Raw genomic sequence first — 20,986 nt, forward strand, 5'->3', positions numbered from 1 at the left:
AACTTAAATACTGCAGCTTCCACTGAGTAAAGTGTGAGAAAGGAAGGGAAAGAAAAATATGCCATTGGCGAAGCATCATACTAAATAAACACATCTGTGTTCCTTATGGACATGAAAAGGAAGATTTATATCTACGCTTACTGGATTTACCGCTCCCGTAGTGAGTTGTTCAGGAATATCTGTCTCCACTGTGCATACTGTACGTAAAAGTTGAATGTTCGTTCTTGATTAGTTTTCGGTGATATCTTGTGCTGTCGTTGCTCCAGTCTATTGAAGTGCCATCTTTGGAATGTGAGTCTGGATTTAGAGTATTGATTTTGGGGAGTCTCCAAGCATTTTTCATAAAGTCGAAATCCTTCCACTGCAACAACGCTTCTGTATTGAGTACACATATTTTAATCATACAGTTTCCCTTGAGGATCACATTAACACTGACATAGGGTTGCCTATATTTTTGACTGCCTCTAGAATGTAGAACAGAGTAAGTCAAGAATAATGTTTACTTTCTCTTATCCTAGCATGAGCAAGCAGGTTATCGTTGATGGTCTATTACAGGGGTGTCAAACTCATTTTTTTTCACAGGCCGCATTGTAGTCATAGCTTCTTTCGGAGGGCCATTATGACTGTCAACCCAAATAAATGTATGAGCACCTCATATTATATACAGTAAAAGCTACAAAACAAACTGACAAATAACTCGTTTTCAAATCAGACAAGTAAAAACTGGTCAAATATTTAAAAAAAAAAGATATTATTAAAAGTGAAGACAATTTGCAATTCTAGTAATGACACACGAATCCGATGTACAATTTGTCTTTGCGGGCCACATAAAATGATGTGGCGGGCCGTATCTGGCCCCCGGGCCTTGAGTTTGACACCTGTGGTCTATTACATTAGTTTTGGAATCCTGCAGATGGTGTTTCTGGTTCATGTCTATTGAGTCTGTTTTGGTTTGTGCTGCCAAGTTGGTCACTAAAGTGGTGTGTGATGGAATATGACAGCCATGCCATTCAAGCTGTTGCAGAGTAATTTCTCAGAAGCTGTGACACTTCATTCAACCACTATGTCGATCAATGAATCTGTTTTGTCACCACAGATGCCTCAGTTGGTTGTCCAGTGCAGGCGGTCCATTGTGCATGTCCCCACACTCTAGAAGCTGACTCTGTAAACATGATCATGCGCACTAATCCTCTTTGGTATTGCTGAGCATTTACACAGGTGAATGATCCCGCATAGATTGCAGTCATAGTGGAGGCTTTCCTGGAAAAGTCCAGAAATGAGAAGAACAGACACATTTATTGCTCATTCATCGGTTTCATTGTGGACTGATTTGCTAATGCCTCTGTGATTGCATTGAATGTCCAAGGGCTAACTCATTGTGTGTTTTCCCACAAGTGCATAAAAGCTATTTGTGTAACTGGAACTACCGGGGCCCAATACCTCCAATGAGTCATGATCCCCATGATAGTGGTCCCTCCTGCCTCTTTCCACACTTTGTTTAATAGTCCAGGAGGTGCTGTTGCATCATTTGATGAGCAGACGGGAAACCATTCAAAGAACTGCTGGAGAACAAGGACTCCAAGCACTAGAATTGTGGCAAGGAAGCAAATAATAGAACCCAATTGAGGAAATGTGAACACCTTGCCATCCTATAGTATGTCGCTGAGAATTCCACAGCTTTTCACTCAAATTTCTACAACATGTTGGAAGTTTGAAGCCTGTGTTTAGCAGCAAAAATAGCAATACAGTATGTGTATCACGTGGCTGTGATAAAAGTTTGTACATATTTTTGCCCACATTTTGCCCATTTTTGGGGTGTCAAACTCAATTTTTTCGCGGGCCGCATTGTAGTCATAGCTTCCTTCGGAGGGCCATTATGACTATCAACCCAAATAAATGTATGAGCACCTCATATTATATACAGTAAAAGCTACAAAACAAACTGACAAATAACTTGTTTTCAAATCAGACGAGTAAAAACTGGTCAAATATAAAAAAAAAAAGATATTAAAAGTGAAGACAATTTGCAATTCTAGTAATGACACAAATTTGATGCACAATTTGTCTTCGCGGGCCACATAAAATGATGTGGTGGGCCGTATCTGGCCCCTGGGCCTTGAGTTTGACACCTGAGCACTAATTGGATATTGAAGAATATATGTACTGTACCAGGCGGACAATAAAGGCCCATATGTAAGAAAAAAAATTCAAGGAAAATGCAAATGGATAAAAATGATAGATAATTGACACCAGATATTTAGAGGCAGTGGTAGAACATGTTGATCCTTATGAAGTTCACGGAGATTTTGGACCACTGCACATGTGGGTTTTTACAGGTGCTCAGTAAATGGTGATTGTGTGTCACTTGAAAAATATATATAAATTGAAAAAATGTTGGATATATGCACGCATATGAAATTGGACACCTCAACCTGCAGTGTAAATCCAGCCAAGCTCTTTGAGGTTCAAACTTGTGGGCTTCTTGTCATAATAACTATGTGACATCAAGTTACAGTATGGCTCACATGCAAGTATAATCATCTCCCCCATTTTGCACAGAATAAGTCATTTAGATTCCTTCAAACGCTTCTTTTGCTGGATTCATAATCTAGAACAGCTTAGATACTTTTTAATACATTCTAAAGATTTAGCCGGTGTCTTCACATATCACCCTTTAGTGATCTGTTTTCTCTGCTTCACTGCCTTGGAAAAGTTGTTTGACCATTTTCAGATGTTTTTTTGTTTCTTGCTCAGGCCAGTGGACTTAATAGGCTTTGGTCTATGGAGTCCACTGCATTTGACAATGAAAAGCTAAATTAATCAGTTTATTCTTCTATTGTAAGATTTTTTTTGCATTCTGATTTTGAACTGTTCATTCACATATTGGAAATACATAAATAAAAGTAATTTGTCAAGAACGGTTAAGAAACATAGACCATTATGAAACAGAACAGAAAAAAAAAAAAACGAAGCGAGGATGGCATTGTTCCTTTTGACCGTCTTTCTATGAAGTTCACATTCCTGCTGAGGAAAAAGCTCAGGCCATTAAAGCACAGGATGTTACAATGTATTGTAGTGAATGCTGCTGTTTTCACTCCAGTCATTCCCATGCCGTGCTTCTATTATCGCTGCAGTCCAGTATGAAAAGGTCTGCGTCTTATTCAGCAGTGTAATGTGTACAAAAGACATGTGGACACGTCCAGTTTTTGCTCAAGGGAACTGTATTTTATTTATCAAAGCTGGCTGTTTTTTTCTCATTCATAAATGAAAGGAATTGCATTCACTGTTTGGCCATTTTTCAGTCTGGAGGTTTTTTCTTTTTTGCTCACAGGTAAAGCTATATGCTTGAGAACAATCACAACACTACTCTTTAGGATTCATTATTTTTGTGAGAGAAGCAAACAATCATTTGCCAAATTGCCTTCCTTTCTCATCTTACTAAGTACATAATGATACCGCCCTACATACTATATTATTAAAATGAAGAACTTGGGGATGTATCTTTGAAGTATCTTCCCAAAGCATTTTTCTTGGTCCTGATCTTGGTCTATTTTGGGGCTTCTTGTCTTGCACACTTCAGAACTTGTTGCAAGGCTTTTATTTGTTGAACCCTTCGTTGGCCCCTCTCCTTCTGACAAACCCGCCTTCTGACAAAAGCTCTCTACAGAATTGGTCTGGTCACAGCCATCACACACCCCCCACTCTATTTTAAACCCTAAAACAGAGGCCCTTTCCCCCTTGAGTGGACCATACTGTCTGTGTGGGCCAGAGCGTAGGCCTCGGCTCAGTCAATGCAGCTGCTGCCAGCTGGTGCAAAGGTAATAGCAGAGATAATCTCCCAGATGGTGTGGTCTAACTTCATTTCTGCCCTGGCTACACTGAAAAAAGCATGAAGCGGATGCTCGTTAAAGTTTGCTTTCTTCTAGGAAAGTTCACAATAATCACAGAATTTTCTATTTTGCTCCAAAACATGGCCATACGTCTTTGAGTGGATAGTTTCTCTGTCAGTTCCACTCCTATACTTTTGGCCAGTAAAAAAAAAAAAAAAAAAAAAGCATCCTCTTGGGTACAACTTTTCTAAGTTTGCTTTGTGAGCTTCTTTTCCCAGGGCGGGGAAAATTCTACAGTGGGCAGACAACAGGGAAACAACAAAAACCCATGTTTCCTTCCTGTCTCTATGCAATTTGACCAGCTTCCACATATAGGACAGTCATAACAAGACGGACGTTGTCGAGCTTTACTTATCCTTGCCACACTCAGATTTTAGAACCTATGTGGAACACTTACACATTTAATGCAGTCTGTCAAATTAATTTGCCAAATATATACGTACGTATAGGCTGATCATATTTGATCTCTTTCTAAAGCCTAAATGTGATTCTCATCTGGCTCCAGAACAAATCTAGAATGTGCCGTGCTGAGAGAGTAAGACCAGTCAAGTTCGGTTCTACATTACTTTGGTCATTGCTTGATTAACATTATGTTAATGATCCCTTGGGGTGAAATAGTGGTATTGGAATGTACAGTAGATATACCTAGCAAAAAATGAGGATCATCACTGTAATGTTGTCATAGCTTACGGAGAATGAACCTTGGTAGATTGTGTGATGTTCAAACCCCCTTTTAGACACTCTAGATTTGGTTGTAAAGAATTGTTAAGGATTTTTTGAAGGCTGGGTGCCACAGTGCCCTCTATTTGGTTTTTGTGTGGCAGTTTCATGTTCTCCCCATGCTCATATGGACATTCTCTAGTTTCTAAAAAAAAAAAAAAGAATGTTCTTATTTGATTAAATGCATACCTATTAACCTTAAAGAGGGAATCAATCCCCTATTTTCTTTGTAGTGATATGTTGTGTGCAGCCCGACTAAGTGTTCTGATTAATGTTTTGTTTGTAGAATATAAAGTAAACAGACAAAATCTCCCTTTTTTTTAATCGAATTTAGGGGGTGGCTATTTTACCACCTGCTGGAGACTGAAAATGACATCACAGTTACCAGGCCTCAGGTCCTAACCAATCACGACTCACCGGTTTTCTGAAGCTGAGCGGTAATTAGTTGTGACCTGGCAATTACAATGATTTTCAGTCGACAGCAAAATGGCCGCCTCTGAGATTGATAGAAACGGGTGAATTTTGCTGCTTGACTCATATTTCCTGAATGTAATATTAATCTTAATGCCGTGTTTGCAATAGTGGGGGCCCATTCAACATATTATTTTAAAGAAAATGTGGGTGTTTACTTCCCCTTTAATTTATTTATACCCATTTGTAATTGGAATACTGGCTGCCATCTAAAATATTTTCTTATGACAGTTTGGTGTTAGTGTTATCATTGATGGCAATTTTGAGTCAAGATCCTGTTACCTGGTTTCCATGGCAAACACTAAGGGCTTCTGTAGTGAGGGGTGTTTTATTGTGAGACATGAATGCGATTGGTTGATTAAAAGCCGGACAGAGGGTTTGTGGTCAGATGCTTGGCTTGCATCTGCCTCACTGTGCAGGAGGGAAAACTATGCAAAAAGGCAGCATTTCTGCAAAGTAGGGCTTAGGCAGACATTGAGAGGAGATTATCCATATTTTGTCTCTATCCTCTTCTTCCTCCAACCACCTGCAGAGTAACACAGACACACAACATGAATAGCGGATGGCACAGAAAAGAAATAACATACTATGTGACATATTAAGGCTTGAGTGCAAAAACTAGATGCCTTTACATCAGTGGATTCACATTCACTGCACTCATCAAACAAAACCGAAAAAAGGAATCCTTATCTGGCCCATCCTCTTCATATAGCGGTGCAGCCTGTACCTATTTCAGCTTGGATTTGGCAAAAAGGCTTTACTCTGCATTCATAATATATTCTCTCCGGAGCGCTCTCCTGATCATTTAAAATGCAGTGCTCCTGATATTCTTAAATCATCAAACAAATACTTCGGATTAAAACCAAAGCGTAAGAAGCATAGCTTCAAACACGCTATTTATTTGCATACTCTGAATTTGACGCAAACTGTGGTCTTTGAAAAATGTAGTTCTAAACGGGAGGGGGAGAAAAATATATTTAAGATAGCAGCTTCCTTTTAAATATTCATGATCAGCTCACCGCTTCCAAAGTGAGCTAAGTAGCACCTTTATTGGTGCATCTGCAAAACACACACACGTGCACACACACACTTTTCTATGAATGATATTGTACTTTGCATTGATAGTCTTTTCATATTTAAAGAAATTAAAAGAAAAAATGAATGGATTAAATGTTATAACTACATACTGGAGTATTTTTTAAAAAAATCTAATTTTAAAGGTCGTTTTTGTGCTCACCCACAAAATTCTTCTCATTAGAATGGATATGAGAGGGGGGCGGTTGTGTTTGGAGTGAGATGAAGGGCATCGTGTCTGTGTACTCTGGTTGACCCACAGACGTCAGATCTGCGGCAGAGTTAACCTCAAGCTTAAAGCATCTCTGAGGGAAGACTGCTTCATCCCTCTATCATTAGCTAACTCGGCAAACTGTCTACTGTGGGGTAGTTTTTTTTTTTAAACTATAGTCATCTCACGAGTATCGTTATGGTAATTGATTAATGTCGTTAAGTAGCTAAAACAGAGGCTGTGTTCAAATCAACATATCAATTGGCTGGTTAAACAATATATTAAGTGCAACTATACTTGATTTATGTTATAGGCCACATTTTTAGTCAACATTTTCTTCATTATAGACACACTTAATAATTTATTTTGTTTAACCAGGTAAGGCATTTGACAACTGTTCCATATGCCTACCGGGAGGCAATTTAGGGTTCCGCGTCTTTGCCAAGGCCACTTTGACACCAGACATTTGAATCCGACTCTGGCCCAAATTCTCTGTTCACCGGATGACCCGCTCTGCCAGCTGAACCACATCCACCCTGCAATCCACAATATAACTGATGTGTTCGTTCCACCTTTACGAGTATCTTGGTGCTCATAAATTGACACAATTGGAGTGGTATTAATGAGACTGATTGTTAATTACTTTTTCAATTTGTAGCTGTATATTTACGATTTCCAACAGTACTGCAGTATTTTATAGTAATATAAAATCCATAACATCCACTGATTGTCCCATACATGAATTTTGAATTTTGCCACTCAATGTTTAGTGTACTACTGTCCATCTACAATACTGTATAACTCAAAAAAATATGTGTTAGTAGAATTTATGTTACAGTGCAGTTCAAACCACTTAGTCATGTAGTAAGGAAGAGGAAGGATTTTGTGCAAATGTTACGCCCCAAGCAGTTAGAATAAATGTTGTGTTAAATGAATGCATCTGACAGTATTAATAGTTAAACTACATTGTTCTTCTACATAATAATGTCATATTGTCTATGCAGCTCTTGCCTTGGGTCTCATTAGATTGTGCATTTGTGCTGAAGGTCGGGACCTGTGGGAACAAGTGTATCCACATTACCATGTTTCTGTGTTAAGCTTATTCATACAATGATGATGATGAATGCTGTCACGGAATACAACTATAACAGAATTGATATTGCACATACATTCATAATGTTAACCGGCGCGTCTCTGAAAGCTTCTCCTTGCAGCGCATATTTTTTGACCCGCCACAGCGCTGGTGGTAAACTGTAAGCGCTTTTTTTTTGCCATCCAGGTTCAAATGTGGCTTTTCCTGTCTAGAGTTTTGCACGTTCTCCCCGTGGCTTTGTAGTCTTCTCTGTATGTATGTGTTTAGTTTTTAGTTTTTGCTACATGATAGAGACAGAGCACAAGCTAAAGAGAGAAGTATCTTTCGGGGGCTCCCAGTTTAGTCTCATAAATGGGAGACCCTGCAGCAGCAAACAGATAATTTTTTTTGGTGTCAAGGGGTACTTTGCTAGCAGCCTAACAGGAAGTTGAACATATGCACGTCCCCTTTCCAACTCCCTAACTCTCCAGTAGACCTCACATGCACTTCGCTTTGGGCCAAACTTGCATTGCGGGTGTTCCTGCACACTTTGCTGTTACCAGCCAACACACATACACACTCTTTGCTGACTGACAGAATCATGCTGACAGGGATCCGGAGGCTGAGGGGAGGAGCACTACAAACAACCCACCCTCTGGGAAGCCACGCATATGCCGTCACAACAAACCCACCAAACGTGGAATTCCTCACCCTCGTCTTTCCCTCTTTGCCACACCCACTCTTCAAAAGCTCTTGCGATGCAATCCTTTAGCCAAGGCTTGTTTTGGCTCATTTCAGGGAATATTTTTTCTTAAATGTAATTTTATTCCTTATCCTTTAAAACAGATTAACTTACTGTTTGGTTGTCCTTCTATGTGCCTGTCTTTGTTTCAAGGAATGTGCCCTTGTATGAATTCTTGCTTTAAGTTACTACAGTGCTTTGTCATTTGTTTATTTTATTTGAACCAAAAAGGACTACAGGGGGAAACAACAAAGATTTCAAACGTATGAACGAGACAGAGCAAGAATCAGTGTTTTGGCTCAAGATCAGTCACCAGAGGAGAGATTAAGTTTCCAACACCCCCGATGGCACAATCTTGGATTTGTCTCTTGTCTCTTTGGGTTATTTGGGTTCTTTATTTGTGTACAATTCACCACTAAAACTGTCCACTGGAAATACAGTTTTACACATGAAACCAAAATACCACGCAGTCAGCTGCAAAGAGTCAACATAGCTATAGCTGAGATGAGTGCTCACTAGGGTAACGTTGACTTAAGCACAATGAGACTTTTTCTTTACCTTGGGAGAACCTCATTTTTTTGTTCTTTTGCCATGCATTGTCAGCCTCTCTAGTTCCTCTTCCTCCAGTTGTTTTCCCTTCTACCTCCGCTTCATCACACAAGCATGCCTTGTTTTGGCTGGATTTTTGGATCACATGGTCCCAGTTCATTGTTTTTTTTTGTGGGGGAAGTTTTTGCATAGCAGCACATGCTCGCCCCTTCTCTTTCTTCAACTTCATGTCCACCCCCTCATTTTTTTTTTGGGTTGGGGGAGGTGGTTAAGCATAAGGGGCTACTTGGAAGTTGGGTGATCCAAGTGTAGTCAGGAGATCTTTGCGAAAGGATTCATTGTGCAAAAGCTGTGTAACGACTGCTGGCATGTCTGAGGGGTGAAATCCTGTTAGTAACTGCGCAGGGGTTAGGTTAAGACTTAGCTGTGTCTGTGTGTATATGTGTATGTTTGTGAGAGGAGGAAGGTGACACTTATCTCCTGGTTAGCATGAGCAGGTGGTGTCACCATTTCTGTTATTTCAGTCTGAATCTTATAGCATGCTGTGTTCACGTAGGGGGTATCAACGGTATATTCAATATAAGATGCGAGTTAGAGTTTGTTAGAAACTTAGCAGCCAAATGCATGTTCATTACGTCTGTTTCTCCCTTAGTGCTCACGGCTCAGTGCGACAGAAATGACCAAAATGTGCAGTCGGCTACGGCCAGCCCCAAAAGAAAATGGAAAACGAGCTCTGACATAAAGAATGTCTACTATGTGCACTTTACTTTGAAGGAGTAATTAATGTTGACATTTAGACTCATTATTACTCATTATTCTAGAAAACAGCTTCTTGCAATGCTTCTGAACTTTAGGGATCAATATTAGGAAAATCATCACCTTGCTGGTTTTGTCTGTTGCATGCTATTCTGCCAAGCCTCCACTTCTGCAATGAGCTGCGGCTGGGTAGCTAACGTGGCTACCGTTCTGCAGAGCTGCAGAGGTTAAAGTTCGCTTTGCACCTGGTGTTAACGTAGCCTAAACCACAAATTATTGTTGCCATGGTTGTAAAAAAAGAAAGAAAAAACTACTCGTGCCGTCTTTACTATGGTTGAAAACAGAATCTGTAAAGGGTAATTAATCCATGGACAGATATTTGAATGATGTATAAGAAACTAATTGTTCTGTTTTTGTTTAAAACAAAAGCAATACTATTTTTCTGTGCACTATTTTGCACCAATTCTGACTTAAAATGTGTATATTAAAAGCTATCCTAATTAATGTTTGTTTCAGTATTATTTATTTTAACAATTTAACTTCTCTAATAGACTATATAATCAATTTGGTAATGAATTTATTGTATGTTTTGTGAATTAAAACCTCTTTTTTATTTTATTTTTAAATTGTGATGAAATTTCCATTATAGTTTTACAATATTTATATATTTTTTCTTCTTTTCACTGATTGGTCGGCACTTTGTTGCACTTGTAAGGACAATAAATCTGAATTGAATTGAATACATACAAATTAATTAATGTTGATTGATAGCAAATAGAAGGTTGCTGCTAATCGACACTGCTGTATCGCTGATCTCCCACCGTCTTTTCCCCCTCCCTCTGTGCGTTTTCCCTGCACAGCAATCCATCATGGCCTCGGATTAGTAACTTTTAAGAAGCCATATGTCCCCTTGTGATCTGTTTAATGTCATGTACTCTACATGAGCTGACCCAAGGGCACTGTATATTACATCATGCTTAAATATGTAATTTGTGCAATCAGGGTCAAATGCAAATTGTAGATTTCAATATCATTCTATTCAGCTGCTATATATGAGTGATGTTCTCAGCAAGACTATATTTTTCAGTTTGGCTGTATTTTGTTGCGGGTAATTTCCATTTTTTCCGCTCTTACAGGGAAGTCAAAAACGTTACGGAGAGGAATGGGCAGTAGATTAACTCGGATAAATGCTTGGTACTCCAGGACTCTTTTCACTGAAGTCTCATTGGAATGGCATTTGCAGATGCGAATAACTAACGGTGAACAGCAAATTAATAAGTGACAAGAGCTATAACACACAAACACACATGCCAAGTCCAAAAAAAAGAGAATACTTTTTATTTTATCGCATGGAGTGGCCACTGTGTTCATTTAGCATTTGAGATCTGCACAATAAATGTTTACAAAAAATTAGAAAAATTCAATTGTTATGTTGTTTGGCATTGTTCTTGATTCAGGTTTGCTGACACTCTGTTTTGATGAAAGTTCAGTACAACCAGATGTGCGATGAGTTATACTCTAGTCAGATGATTTGACGATAGTATATCCAATAATGCATGGATTTGGATCAGGATACAGTCGTTATGTCTTTGTAATTTCAAGTTATAAAATAATTCAATTTATAGCAATTAATTTTAATCCACCATAACTATTAGATTCCACAACTATCTGACTAACTAAATTATCTTTTTGACTTCAAGTGTCTTAGCTCAACATATCCTGCCTGCCCTTGCGCCCCAAAGCATCCTCGTAGGCAGTCGAGCTAGCCTATTACTAGACAGCTTTTAATCACAAATTCATGAGTTGGACTTGTTAAATTGAACTCCTAAATTCCTCTTACTGCAAGCAGAGATGAGGAGAAGCGAGCAAGGAACGTAAACCAGAGGCACAGCGGGAAGCTTGGATCATCAAGTTTGACAGCGAGACTCTAAGGATCTCATCCCTCTGCTCCTGATGTTTTGCCAACGGCTCTTTTTCAAACGAGTCTAGGATTGTATCTCTTATTTTACACGCTCTGTTTTGACGGCCTCTTCTCTAGGTTCACCCAGCGAGCTTGTAAATAGAACCACCGAATTGTTGTTAGTTTGTAAAACTTTTATTAGCAGAGAGCTAACAAGAAGACGCAAAGACAGCACAGCAGGAACAGACCGTTGTTGTTTTTCATACTGTTTTACAAATTATGCTTACAGGATTGAAGTTAAATATAGATTTCAGATTTCATTTTTCTAGGAAGGAATAATGAGAAGTCAGATGGGTAGGCCAATTCAGGGTGTCAGAAGGTGTCAAAATAACTTCTGAAAAATCTTTGGCTGGTCAAAATGACAATTACACGTGATGCTATAAAAAAACAGAGTACAGTAAAATGATAGTTATTAATAATGAATAAAAAAACATGCTGCAAATATACCATTGGAGCTTTAGCTGCCATGGGTATAAAAGGATTGTTAAGGTGATCTCATCATAATTGTTATTTGTTTTTTTTCCCCACTGATAATTGTAAGAACTAGTCAGGAAAATGAACAAAAAAGATGTGTTTTAGAATGAACAGAGTGTAATCAGTAATGACGATTTTTCAAATGCTTAGCCACTCGATTGACACTTTTCTGTGCGGTTCTTTTCTGTGTAGGAGTCAATTCTAGAAATTGACATTTTGGTAGCAATTGTGCACTGCAAATAAATGCATCTCACTTGACACAGCTTTCCCAGTGGCTAATTTCCATTAATGGGGCTTTTGAAAGTATAATGACCCAACTCTGTTTAGTTCAGAGGTGTAATTGCCCATTACTGGATTGAGAAGAGCAGGTAAATAGAAAAGTTTCATGTTCATTGTTTTGTTTAAACTAGCCATACAAACAGTAAATGAGATCAGGTCATCCATTAAGGGCATTTAAATTGGAAGTTTGCAATGCGAGTGGTGCAATTTAACGAGGATTTTGTGTAAAAAAAATAAGATAAAATAAAAAGCATCACCACCGCGACCAACAGATAAACATTTGGATTTAGTGACACCGTGTCAGGCAAACAGTGGAGCCCAAGTTATGTGATGAAAACAAAAGGGCTTCTTGAAAAACACAACAGACCACTGAGACGTGACGAATTGCCACCCCTTAAATTTTATTTAGATATTGTAAATGTCTATCCTTTGTAGTTACACGACATTACTTGATACTCATTCGCTTAAATAGTACAGGTACTTTAAATAGGATCCTAAAACACTTTAATATCATTCGAAGCTCCTCTTCTAACAATACAATGGTGGCATACACATGTTTTGATTTTGAAAACTGTGCTGGAAGCTTTGAGGCCGCTGGTGTTTTGGTCACCGCTTGGCAACATGTAAAAAATCATGAGGTTCTAAATAGCTACTCAGTCGACCAAAATCATACATGTGAACATTCTCTGGTTATATCATTCATTTTTTTAAATCAGTGATTGCCAGAAACACTTTCTTTCCTTGCTCCATTAGAAGGACTGTATTGTTGTCATTTATCCACAGCAGTGGCGTACGTCCCAATAATATCTTTATATTTGTATCCATCAGCAGAAAAATAAGCAGGAAGTTAAGCTTTTCCCACTCATAAGGGCCAGGTGGTGAGAGTTGTACTTCCATTCTTTCCTGAAGCCTTTTTTTTATTTCAAACTCAGTCATACTTCCTTTTGCTAGGAAGAACCAGTTTAAAATTAAAGTGTGAGGCTTTACAGTCGTTTTACAGTCGTCTTTTATAAGTAAATAAGGAAAACTGCCAATACCAATTATAACCGGGATTCATTTGCGGATCATTTGGCCTCTTTTATTTTGCTCTACACATGCCAAAACAACAAGGTATTTAAATTTAGAGAATACTGTAGAAGGAACTGACTCGTACTTTTGCATTTATTGTAGAGGGAAATTGAGGATTTTTGCTCCTCATAAAACCTTAATAATAATCAGAAGTAAAAATATGTTTACTGTTTTAGAATAAAACTTCTCATTTCTTCCTCTTTTACTAAATTTACTACTCATGTCTTGTGTACATTCTTCACCTCAACTTGACACTCCATCATTGCATTCTTCTGTTTTATGATTATCCAATATTTTCAGTGTTGTAACTTTATATTACATTCTTTCTCAGATAGTGGTTGTAGCCCCAAATATATTTTGGATGAACAGGATTTGACCTCCACTTCACCAACAATCATTGAATACTTTAGTGCATATTATCTTAATGCTTGTGCTCTCAAGGTCGCGCCGAGTGACAGAGATGTTTTTTCTGTTGTTAGACTCGGGAGAATGCACACACTTGAACTTCTATCGAAAGCGTGTCTACCGCGCTGTTCTGGTAGAAGCGGATCAGTAAATTTGTAGATGTGGGTCATAAGGGGATCACAAACAGTACGCTGCACAGTAGGATCCACTATGGCTGACAGCAGGAGGGGCAATCATGATGTTCAGTGTCGAGTCTTATTATGCTCTTTGCTTTAAAACATGAAGCTTTGAAATATGTATTTAAAGTAGAATTTGTCCAGGATAAGCTTCAAACATTAAAAAAAAAAACTTTACCTAGATGTGCTTTTCCCCCTCCAATTTATTGTCAAAAACATTCAATAAATGCATTAACTTTCCCTCATTGTGCAGGAGCAGAGCCCCAGCAACGCCACTTCTCTGGCCATGATGCAGGAGCCGCCGGAAGTGGTGGAAGAGACAGTCACCATAGAGGAGGACCCTGGGACCCCTACTTCCCATGTTTCGGTGGTCACTTCGGATGATGGGACCACACGCCGCACAGAAACCAAGGTAAGATTCAAAGGTTGTCATTTTTTTTTTTTTCACAAAAGTCCAAAAGTCCCCGTTGATGGATAGATCTGATGCAATGTTTATATATTGCCGCTCCTTTGAATATATTTTGAATCTCCACTTTAGAATCATTTTGACATTTTAAAGTCAATGTTCTCCTAGAAGTCCTATTAAAAAGTGATATGCAGCATCACTAATGAAACCACGTTTTAGACGCTCTCTCTACAACCATTTGATGCTCGAACTGTACTGTACTACAATTTACCTCCGCATTTACAAGTATTAGAGATAAGCAGGAAAGAGAGGAAAACAGATTGCTTCACTTTGTCTTTATAGGTTTGGATTATAAACATGTTTTCAGCAAATAATTATTTTTTTTCTAATTGAGTTGAGACTAATTGAGGTGCATTTGTCACAGTTGGGTTTCTGAATTTTGACATTTTCTGGCAATTCATTCAGTTTGTCTTTATTCATGTTAGCTTAGCATAAATTGAGCTTGAATTGAAAAAAAAAATGGAATGAAAATCTATTCTGGGACTCGTTAGCCCCTTGATTTTGAGCATGAATATGCTACATAAAATTAGGCCAAAGTTACTGATAAAACAAACCAAAGACAGAATTAACCAAATGAGCAACCTAGCAGTTGGGGGTTCAATACCTTGCCCTTTTCTCAAGTGCACTTCAACATTGCTCTCTAACCAGGCGGGTGTAGTATGATGCCGGATTTAACTTGGCTGCAACTGTCACTGTGGAAACAAACCATTTATCTACTGTGTGGTCGCGGCTTCATTTATTTTTAGTGACTATCTGCATTTCTCCTTTTTTCTTGAACTTTTCTGTGGCTCAAATGATTTTCGCCATTATACAAATCTCGATTTACCATTCTTTGGATTTGGTCCGCTGATGTTGACTTGCAGAAGAGTGGCAAACACTGCATGGTGATCCCAGTCAGTAGAATGTGTAATTATAAAGTCTGGTTTAATCCAGCATTAGGGGCACCCAATGCCCTCCAGTGTGTTTACTATGAGGAAAGCGGCCGCACATGACTTTATGTAGTCACAAGGAGAACTTCTTAGGGATGTTGTGTGCATTACAACACCAATTAAAAGCTATGCCGGCGAGTATGGGAAAAGAAAGGACACATTTTTAAAAGGGCCAGCCATCCCTGGGAGCTTATATGGAGTGTTATTTGGAAGTCACTTTGAGGAGAAAAGCAGACAACTATTTGAGGGGAGAACTCGAGCAAAACATCTCTGTGGTTGCAAATGTTGTAGATCCAGAAACTCTGCCTCTTGTCATCTCGACTTTCCCATGTTTACTTTTGTTCAGATTTCAGTTTTCTGCTGGTTAACTTTCAGAATGTTTTTTTACGGCATCGTACTTTCTATTACGCTACACACTCGGGGCTGCAATCGCTCCTGAAATTCTGTCTGCAACTCTGATAACAACTTTGATTGAAATTTCTTTGCTAATCAGTCAGTCTAAAAATATCTACACCTCCAGGACATTGTAAAAGAACTCCTCTTTTAAGATAAACCTTACTCCATTTTTCTTACCATTGATGGCAACTTTTCCTGTCATAGTCCTAACATTCAAATGTGTCAGTCAGTAAAATAGCTTATGCCCCTGTTTACTATACACTTGGCACTTGGCTGATACGCATCCTTCAACTCTAGGTGACCAAGGTGGTCAAAACAGTTACCCTCTGCACCTACCATCCAGTACCAGTGACAGAGAGCTTGGTAGTGGAGTCAAGGCCTACCACTAGGACACCCACACCAGTCTCCATCTTCAACAGTCCTCCATATGAAGCAGAGTCAGTAAAGAATGCGGAACCCTGTTTGATTTTCTCCTGTGCATTTTGCTACCCCTCCCATCTTAACATATTTCGAGTCAATACAAACAACATTTGACTTCCTAAAAAAACGAGTTGCCACCTTATTTGATCACATAATGTCCATTTAAGCTCTCAAAAAAGTCCGTGCTGCAGAGGTTATGAAACCTTTTACCTAAAGTGGACAGTTTGCCTGCAGTCTTTTTCTCCCTTTGATCAGTTGGTAAACATAAATGACATCCCTGTCGACTTTAGAGTCTTTTAAAGCGCAGTTCAGATTTTCCAAGCACAAAGCCTGTCTGTCGTTTATATACAGTTTGTACTTCTCTTTTTGTACTTCCACCTCTCCATGAAATATGGAAAAGCTTTGTCAACTCAAACATAAAAAGTTGTTCTTGAGTCCTGTGAGGGTTGCAACCTTCACTGCTGCTGGGATTAATAGAAACATTAGTTGCCCTCTTATCTACAACAAGCAGAATACAAATCATACATTGTCAGGACGACATTTGTAAAAATGAACTAAAGGCAATCTGACTATTATTCCCCATTAAGGAATAGCTTTCTCATATCAGCTGCTTCCATAGTAAAAGTAGGAAAGTGCACTTTTCCTTTCAAGGTCAAAGACTTAATTTGGAACAAGCAAATAAGCTTTTTGTTTTTAATTTTTCAAAGAATACGCAGAATAGCACTACAACCACATTCACTACTAATTAAGTAGGGACTTGGAATTCCTGAAATGGGTTTTTTGTTAAGACTCACATTTGGAGTGTACTCAAGCCTTCAAGGCATGTAATGTCTGCATTGTTTTGGTTTCATCAACCTTAATCATCCATCTATCCAGCATGAAGGCACACAAACAGATATCATTGGTCCTTTTTTCCACGCACACCATTGTAGCATTGAAATAATGTTTCATTCATTCTTATTGATTTCTTGCAGTCGAGATGGAATGACTCAAACCCTGTCCGATACGAAACAAAATGCATCAGAACGGCACCAATGCTGAGGACAATTTATTTTAATTAGCATAATTAATTTGGAGATTATTATATAGCAGGCAATGCAATAGGTAATTATTGATCTCAACAGCATTTACTGGGCGGCAAATTGGTTTTTACAACCTGAATAACACAGGTAATGGTGTTTGTTTGCTCTGTGTCATCAGTAAGAACACGGCGAAAGAATAATTCTGAAGCTATTGAATGAATCGAGTGTGAGCGATAGCTACATGAAGGTTTGCCTGTCATGGTAATATAGCTCTAAATAACACAGTACAGTTCTCCCTACTCCCTCATGGGATGAAAGATTCAGTCTGTTGGTGCTGTAACACTCAGATATCAATCTCTCTAACAAAACATTTCAAGATGGCAGCCAAACAATATGGTTACTGTTAATGTAAGCTACGATTTATTTTGATTTGTGTCAATGAAATGAAACAGATTTTTACAGCGTGAGTCATGGCTATTCCTATATTGACTTAATACCTTTGGAATCTATACACAACCATTGACATTTGTTCCTCTCTTTCTGCATGGTGTGCCACGAGTGTCTAAAAGCTTTTGTAAGAAAGGAGCATGGCTTTCAGTGTTTTCGATGCTGCACGGTAGTGGTATTACTTGGATGCAAAAATCTTTTTCTGTCCAATGTATGACACGTGTGTCTGAATTCCTCTGCAGGTGACCAAAATGGTGAAGACGGTGACCACACGGACTGTGCGTCAGGTTCCTCTTGGCCCTGATGGCTTGCCCATGCCGGAGGGTTCATCCCCATTGGGAAGCTACACTGACTCCATTGACCGGCGTTATATCAAGAATGGGGGCGATCGCTTCATCACGCCTCAAGCCTCATCCACCTTGACACGCTCTTACAACAACTCCTACAATGATTCCTACGGTGAGACGCCAGAGAGTCAGTACATTCGCCACTACGGTCTGCATGACGGCTACACTGATTTGGCGGACAACTACGGCAGCCTGTCACGAGGCGTCAACTTCCGTCCGCCTCGCTACCCCTACATGCCGAATAGCTACCGGCCAGAGAACAGCTATACACTGCCCATTCGTAAGGATGACTATGGCCATGTGGCCCAACCCCAGGTGCCTATGGGTAGCAGCACTGTTGACCTGAATCGCTCCCAGCCTGAGCGCTTTCAGGCCGAACCATATGGCCTGGAAGATGATCGCCGCAGCTTTGGCCCTGAGGATGAGGAGCCATATGAGCTCGAACCTGACTATTCCACCGCTAACCGACGCACACTAAAAGGAGCCAACCGGGGTCGCACCCATAGGGAACCACTTCGTGATGGGCCCAGAGTCAGGTGAGGAGAAATGCATAATGTGGTTGTAATGTCCTTTTAGCGTGTTTCTTATTCATGACTTGTGTGAATAGTAGCCTACTTTTTGTACATTAGTACTTTTTTGTTTGAAAAATTTATGGACAAATTTGTGGGCTCCACTGATTGACTGATTGGTTTGGGTAAGACCGTTTCCTTCCCCATGAATGTTAAATATTAAATGCTTATTTTATCAAGTTGTATTACCGTATATACAGGGGATAAAAAAGAAAAAAGATTACACCGTACCATTCAAATGGTGTTTGTGATAAAAAAAAAAAAAGAATGAGACCAAGAAAAGTAATTTCAAAACTTTTTGCACCATTAATGTGAATGTGACCTATAATCCATACAACGCAATAGAAAAAAAAATCAGAGTGCGGATGGAAAAACAAATAATTTCGATAATGTGTTGAGTGTTCAGTTTTGTAGCTTTATCGCCTTATAGTCATCTCGTAAGTTGTTGGAGTGTGTCTGTGGGAATTGTTTTATTCAGTTGGAAGCACATTTGCGAGGTCAGGCGCCACTTAGGTTGGACCTGAGAGAGGACCTGATGACTCACTGTGTTTGTTGTAGTTGATCTCAAAGGTGTTTGATTGCCTTTTGGTCAGGGTTCTGTGCAGGCTTGCATGCTTTATGGACTTTGCTTTGTTCCCTGCGATACAGTTTTGCTGGAACAGACTAATCTAAACTCTTCCAATGAACTTGGATGTATACAAATGTAACAAATTTATTGGTAAAACAATTAGGATTTTGCAGGAAATTAGAGGTCAGGTCTGCTTGTCCCCAACTAGCGTCCCGTCGATCCCTGCCGTTCTTTGGGCTATTTAGAACCATCCCACACAGGGACAATAAACAAAAAATATTTTCTTGATGGTAAAGAGTCTGAATGAAGTTTAATTTAAAAATCTGGAGAAGCCGCCTTTGGCTTTATACACGTCGAACTGCTTTTCTTTGACTTGTGATACAGTAAAAGTGAGCCCACAAACTATCAAAAATTGGTCATAAGACGTCTTTCGAGAGCTTCTGCAGAAAGAAGAAAAAGTCAAATGATGAGACAGAAGCAGAGCGTACAATTTCAAAGAAAACAACAGCTCCACGTAAGAGACAATGACAGCCATTCAACTTTAAATACAGGTATACCCCTACAAATGATTTTCACCCAACAAGCCTTCTCTGAGTAATAAGTGGTGACAGGCTCGTAAATGAGGCAGTAAAGCCCTGAAAAACGCTAATAAAGCAGTCTATACCTTGGTTCTGTTTCCATTTACAACTATCTTTGTGAAGCATTTGTAATCATTCTTGATTACCTCTCTGTTTTCAACTCCATCCGTCCATTCATCCCAAACAGCTTCATCCTCACAAGGGTTGCAGGTCTGCTGACTTCGGGTAGGAGGTGGGGAACACCCTAAACTGGTTGCCAGCCAATCGCAGGGCACACATACACAAACAGAAATTTACAACTAAGGACAGTTTTGAGTGGTCAATTAACCAACCATGCAAGTCTTTGGACTGTGGGAGGAAACCAGAGTACCTGTAGGAAACCCACGCAGACACAGGGAAAACATGCAAACTCCACACAGCCAGAGCCGTAATCGAAACCTGCACCACTGAGGCTGTGCGGCCGCCTCAACTATAGAGTGTGTATAAAAAGAAATATAGAACCACATTTCTTTACAGTGTTAAATTAAAGATGTCAAAACTGCCCTTGTCTTCATCAATTATTTAATACGTGGCTTTTGGGAAAAAAACAGTTTGACCATTCGTGGTTTAAATGATGAAACAAACTCAAACTCAGAGGTAGACAACTCCAGTCAAAGAGAGCCTGTTTTGGAAGTTTCCCTCCTACAACACATTTGATTCAAATGATTAGGATTATATTCTGGGTTCTGAAGAGCTTGCTGATGAGCTGACTGCAGTACTCTTTTGGTTGAGTTGAAGGCAGATCAACTCTTTTTCATTTGTCTCTGCTGAGACTTTTAGCTCTTAACACACTTGACAGTCTCCTTTAGCTTCCTCTCCTGACCCATCGGTTATCTGGCCGTGACTACATCCCACTGCAATTTCCCTCACCCATCCGTTATGCGTGAGTCAGTGTGTTTCCACAGCCACGGTTCTGCATATGTGTGTGTTTTCATGCCAGTGTGATTAATAGATTCTTTTGAACTGGGTCAGACTTTTGGGATGTCTACCAGACAATCTCTAAAGGCTCATTTCTCCTTGGGCAACTTGCACCTGGCCACCTGCATCTTGGGGTCACCACATACACACAGGCACACACAGGCACACACAGGCACAAACATACACACGCGTTTCTTAATTGAGAGTTGGCTTGTCACATTCTAATCAAGTCGTGTCTGTAGGGGTAGGCCCATGGAAGTGATCTGTCACCAGGCAGCTCCTCCTCCTCCTTCTCTTCTTCTTCTGCCTTACCCCGTCACCACCACCCGCACCCCCACCTCTTCCTTCATCCTGCCGAAAGATTTCCTCAGAGACCTGCATTGTCTGTTTGATACTTTGCTTCCTGTTTATCATGTTTGAGCTTACCCTGAAGAATCCCC

At 39.5% G+C, this 20,986-nt stretch overlaps 1 protein-coding gene across 11 annotated transcripts in view; it reads left to right on the top strand.

Annotated features, from left to right (window-relative positions):
- arvcfb (ARVCF delta catenin family member b) overlaps positions 1 to 20,986 on the top strand; it is a 136,522-nt gene that overhangs the window by 74,504 nt on the left and 41,032 nt on the right. For all 11 annotated transcript variants that reach the window (XM_088376148.1, XM_088376146.1, XM_088376147.1 and 8 more), the window contains 2 exons: positions 14,101 to 14,259; positions 17,770 to 18,410. In XM_088376148.1, coding sequence (XP_088232274.1) covers positions 14,101 to 14,259; positions 17,770 to 18,410 — 800 coding nt within the window. The remainder of the gene's footprint in view (positions 1 to 14,100; positions 14,260 to 17,769; positions 18,411 to 20,986) is intronic.

Source organism: Syngnathus floridae, chromosome 5, assembly GCF_059516105.1.
Source record: "Syngnathus floridae isolate MCC-2025c chromosome 5, RoL_Sflo_1.0, whole genome shotgun sequence".
In the NCBI taxonomy this organism is placed as follows: domain Eukaryota; kingdom Metazoa; phylum Chordata; class Actinopteri; order Syngnathiformes; family Syngnathidae; genus Syngnathus; species Syngnathus floridae.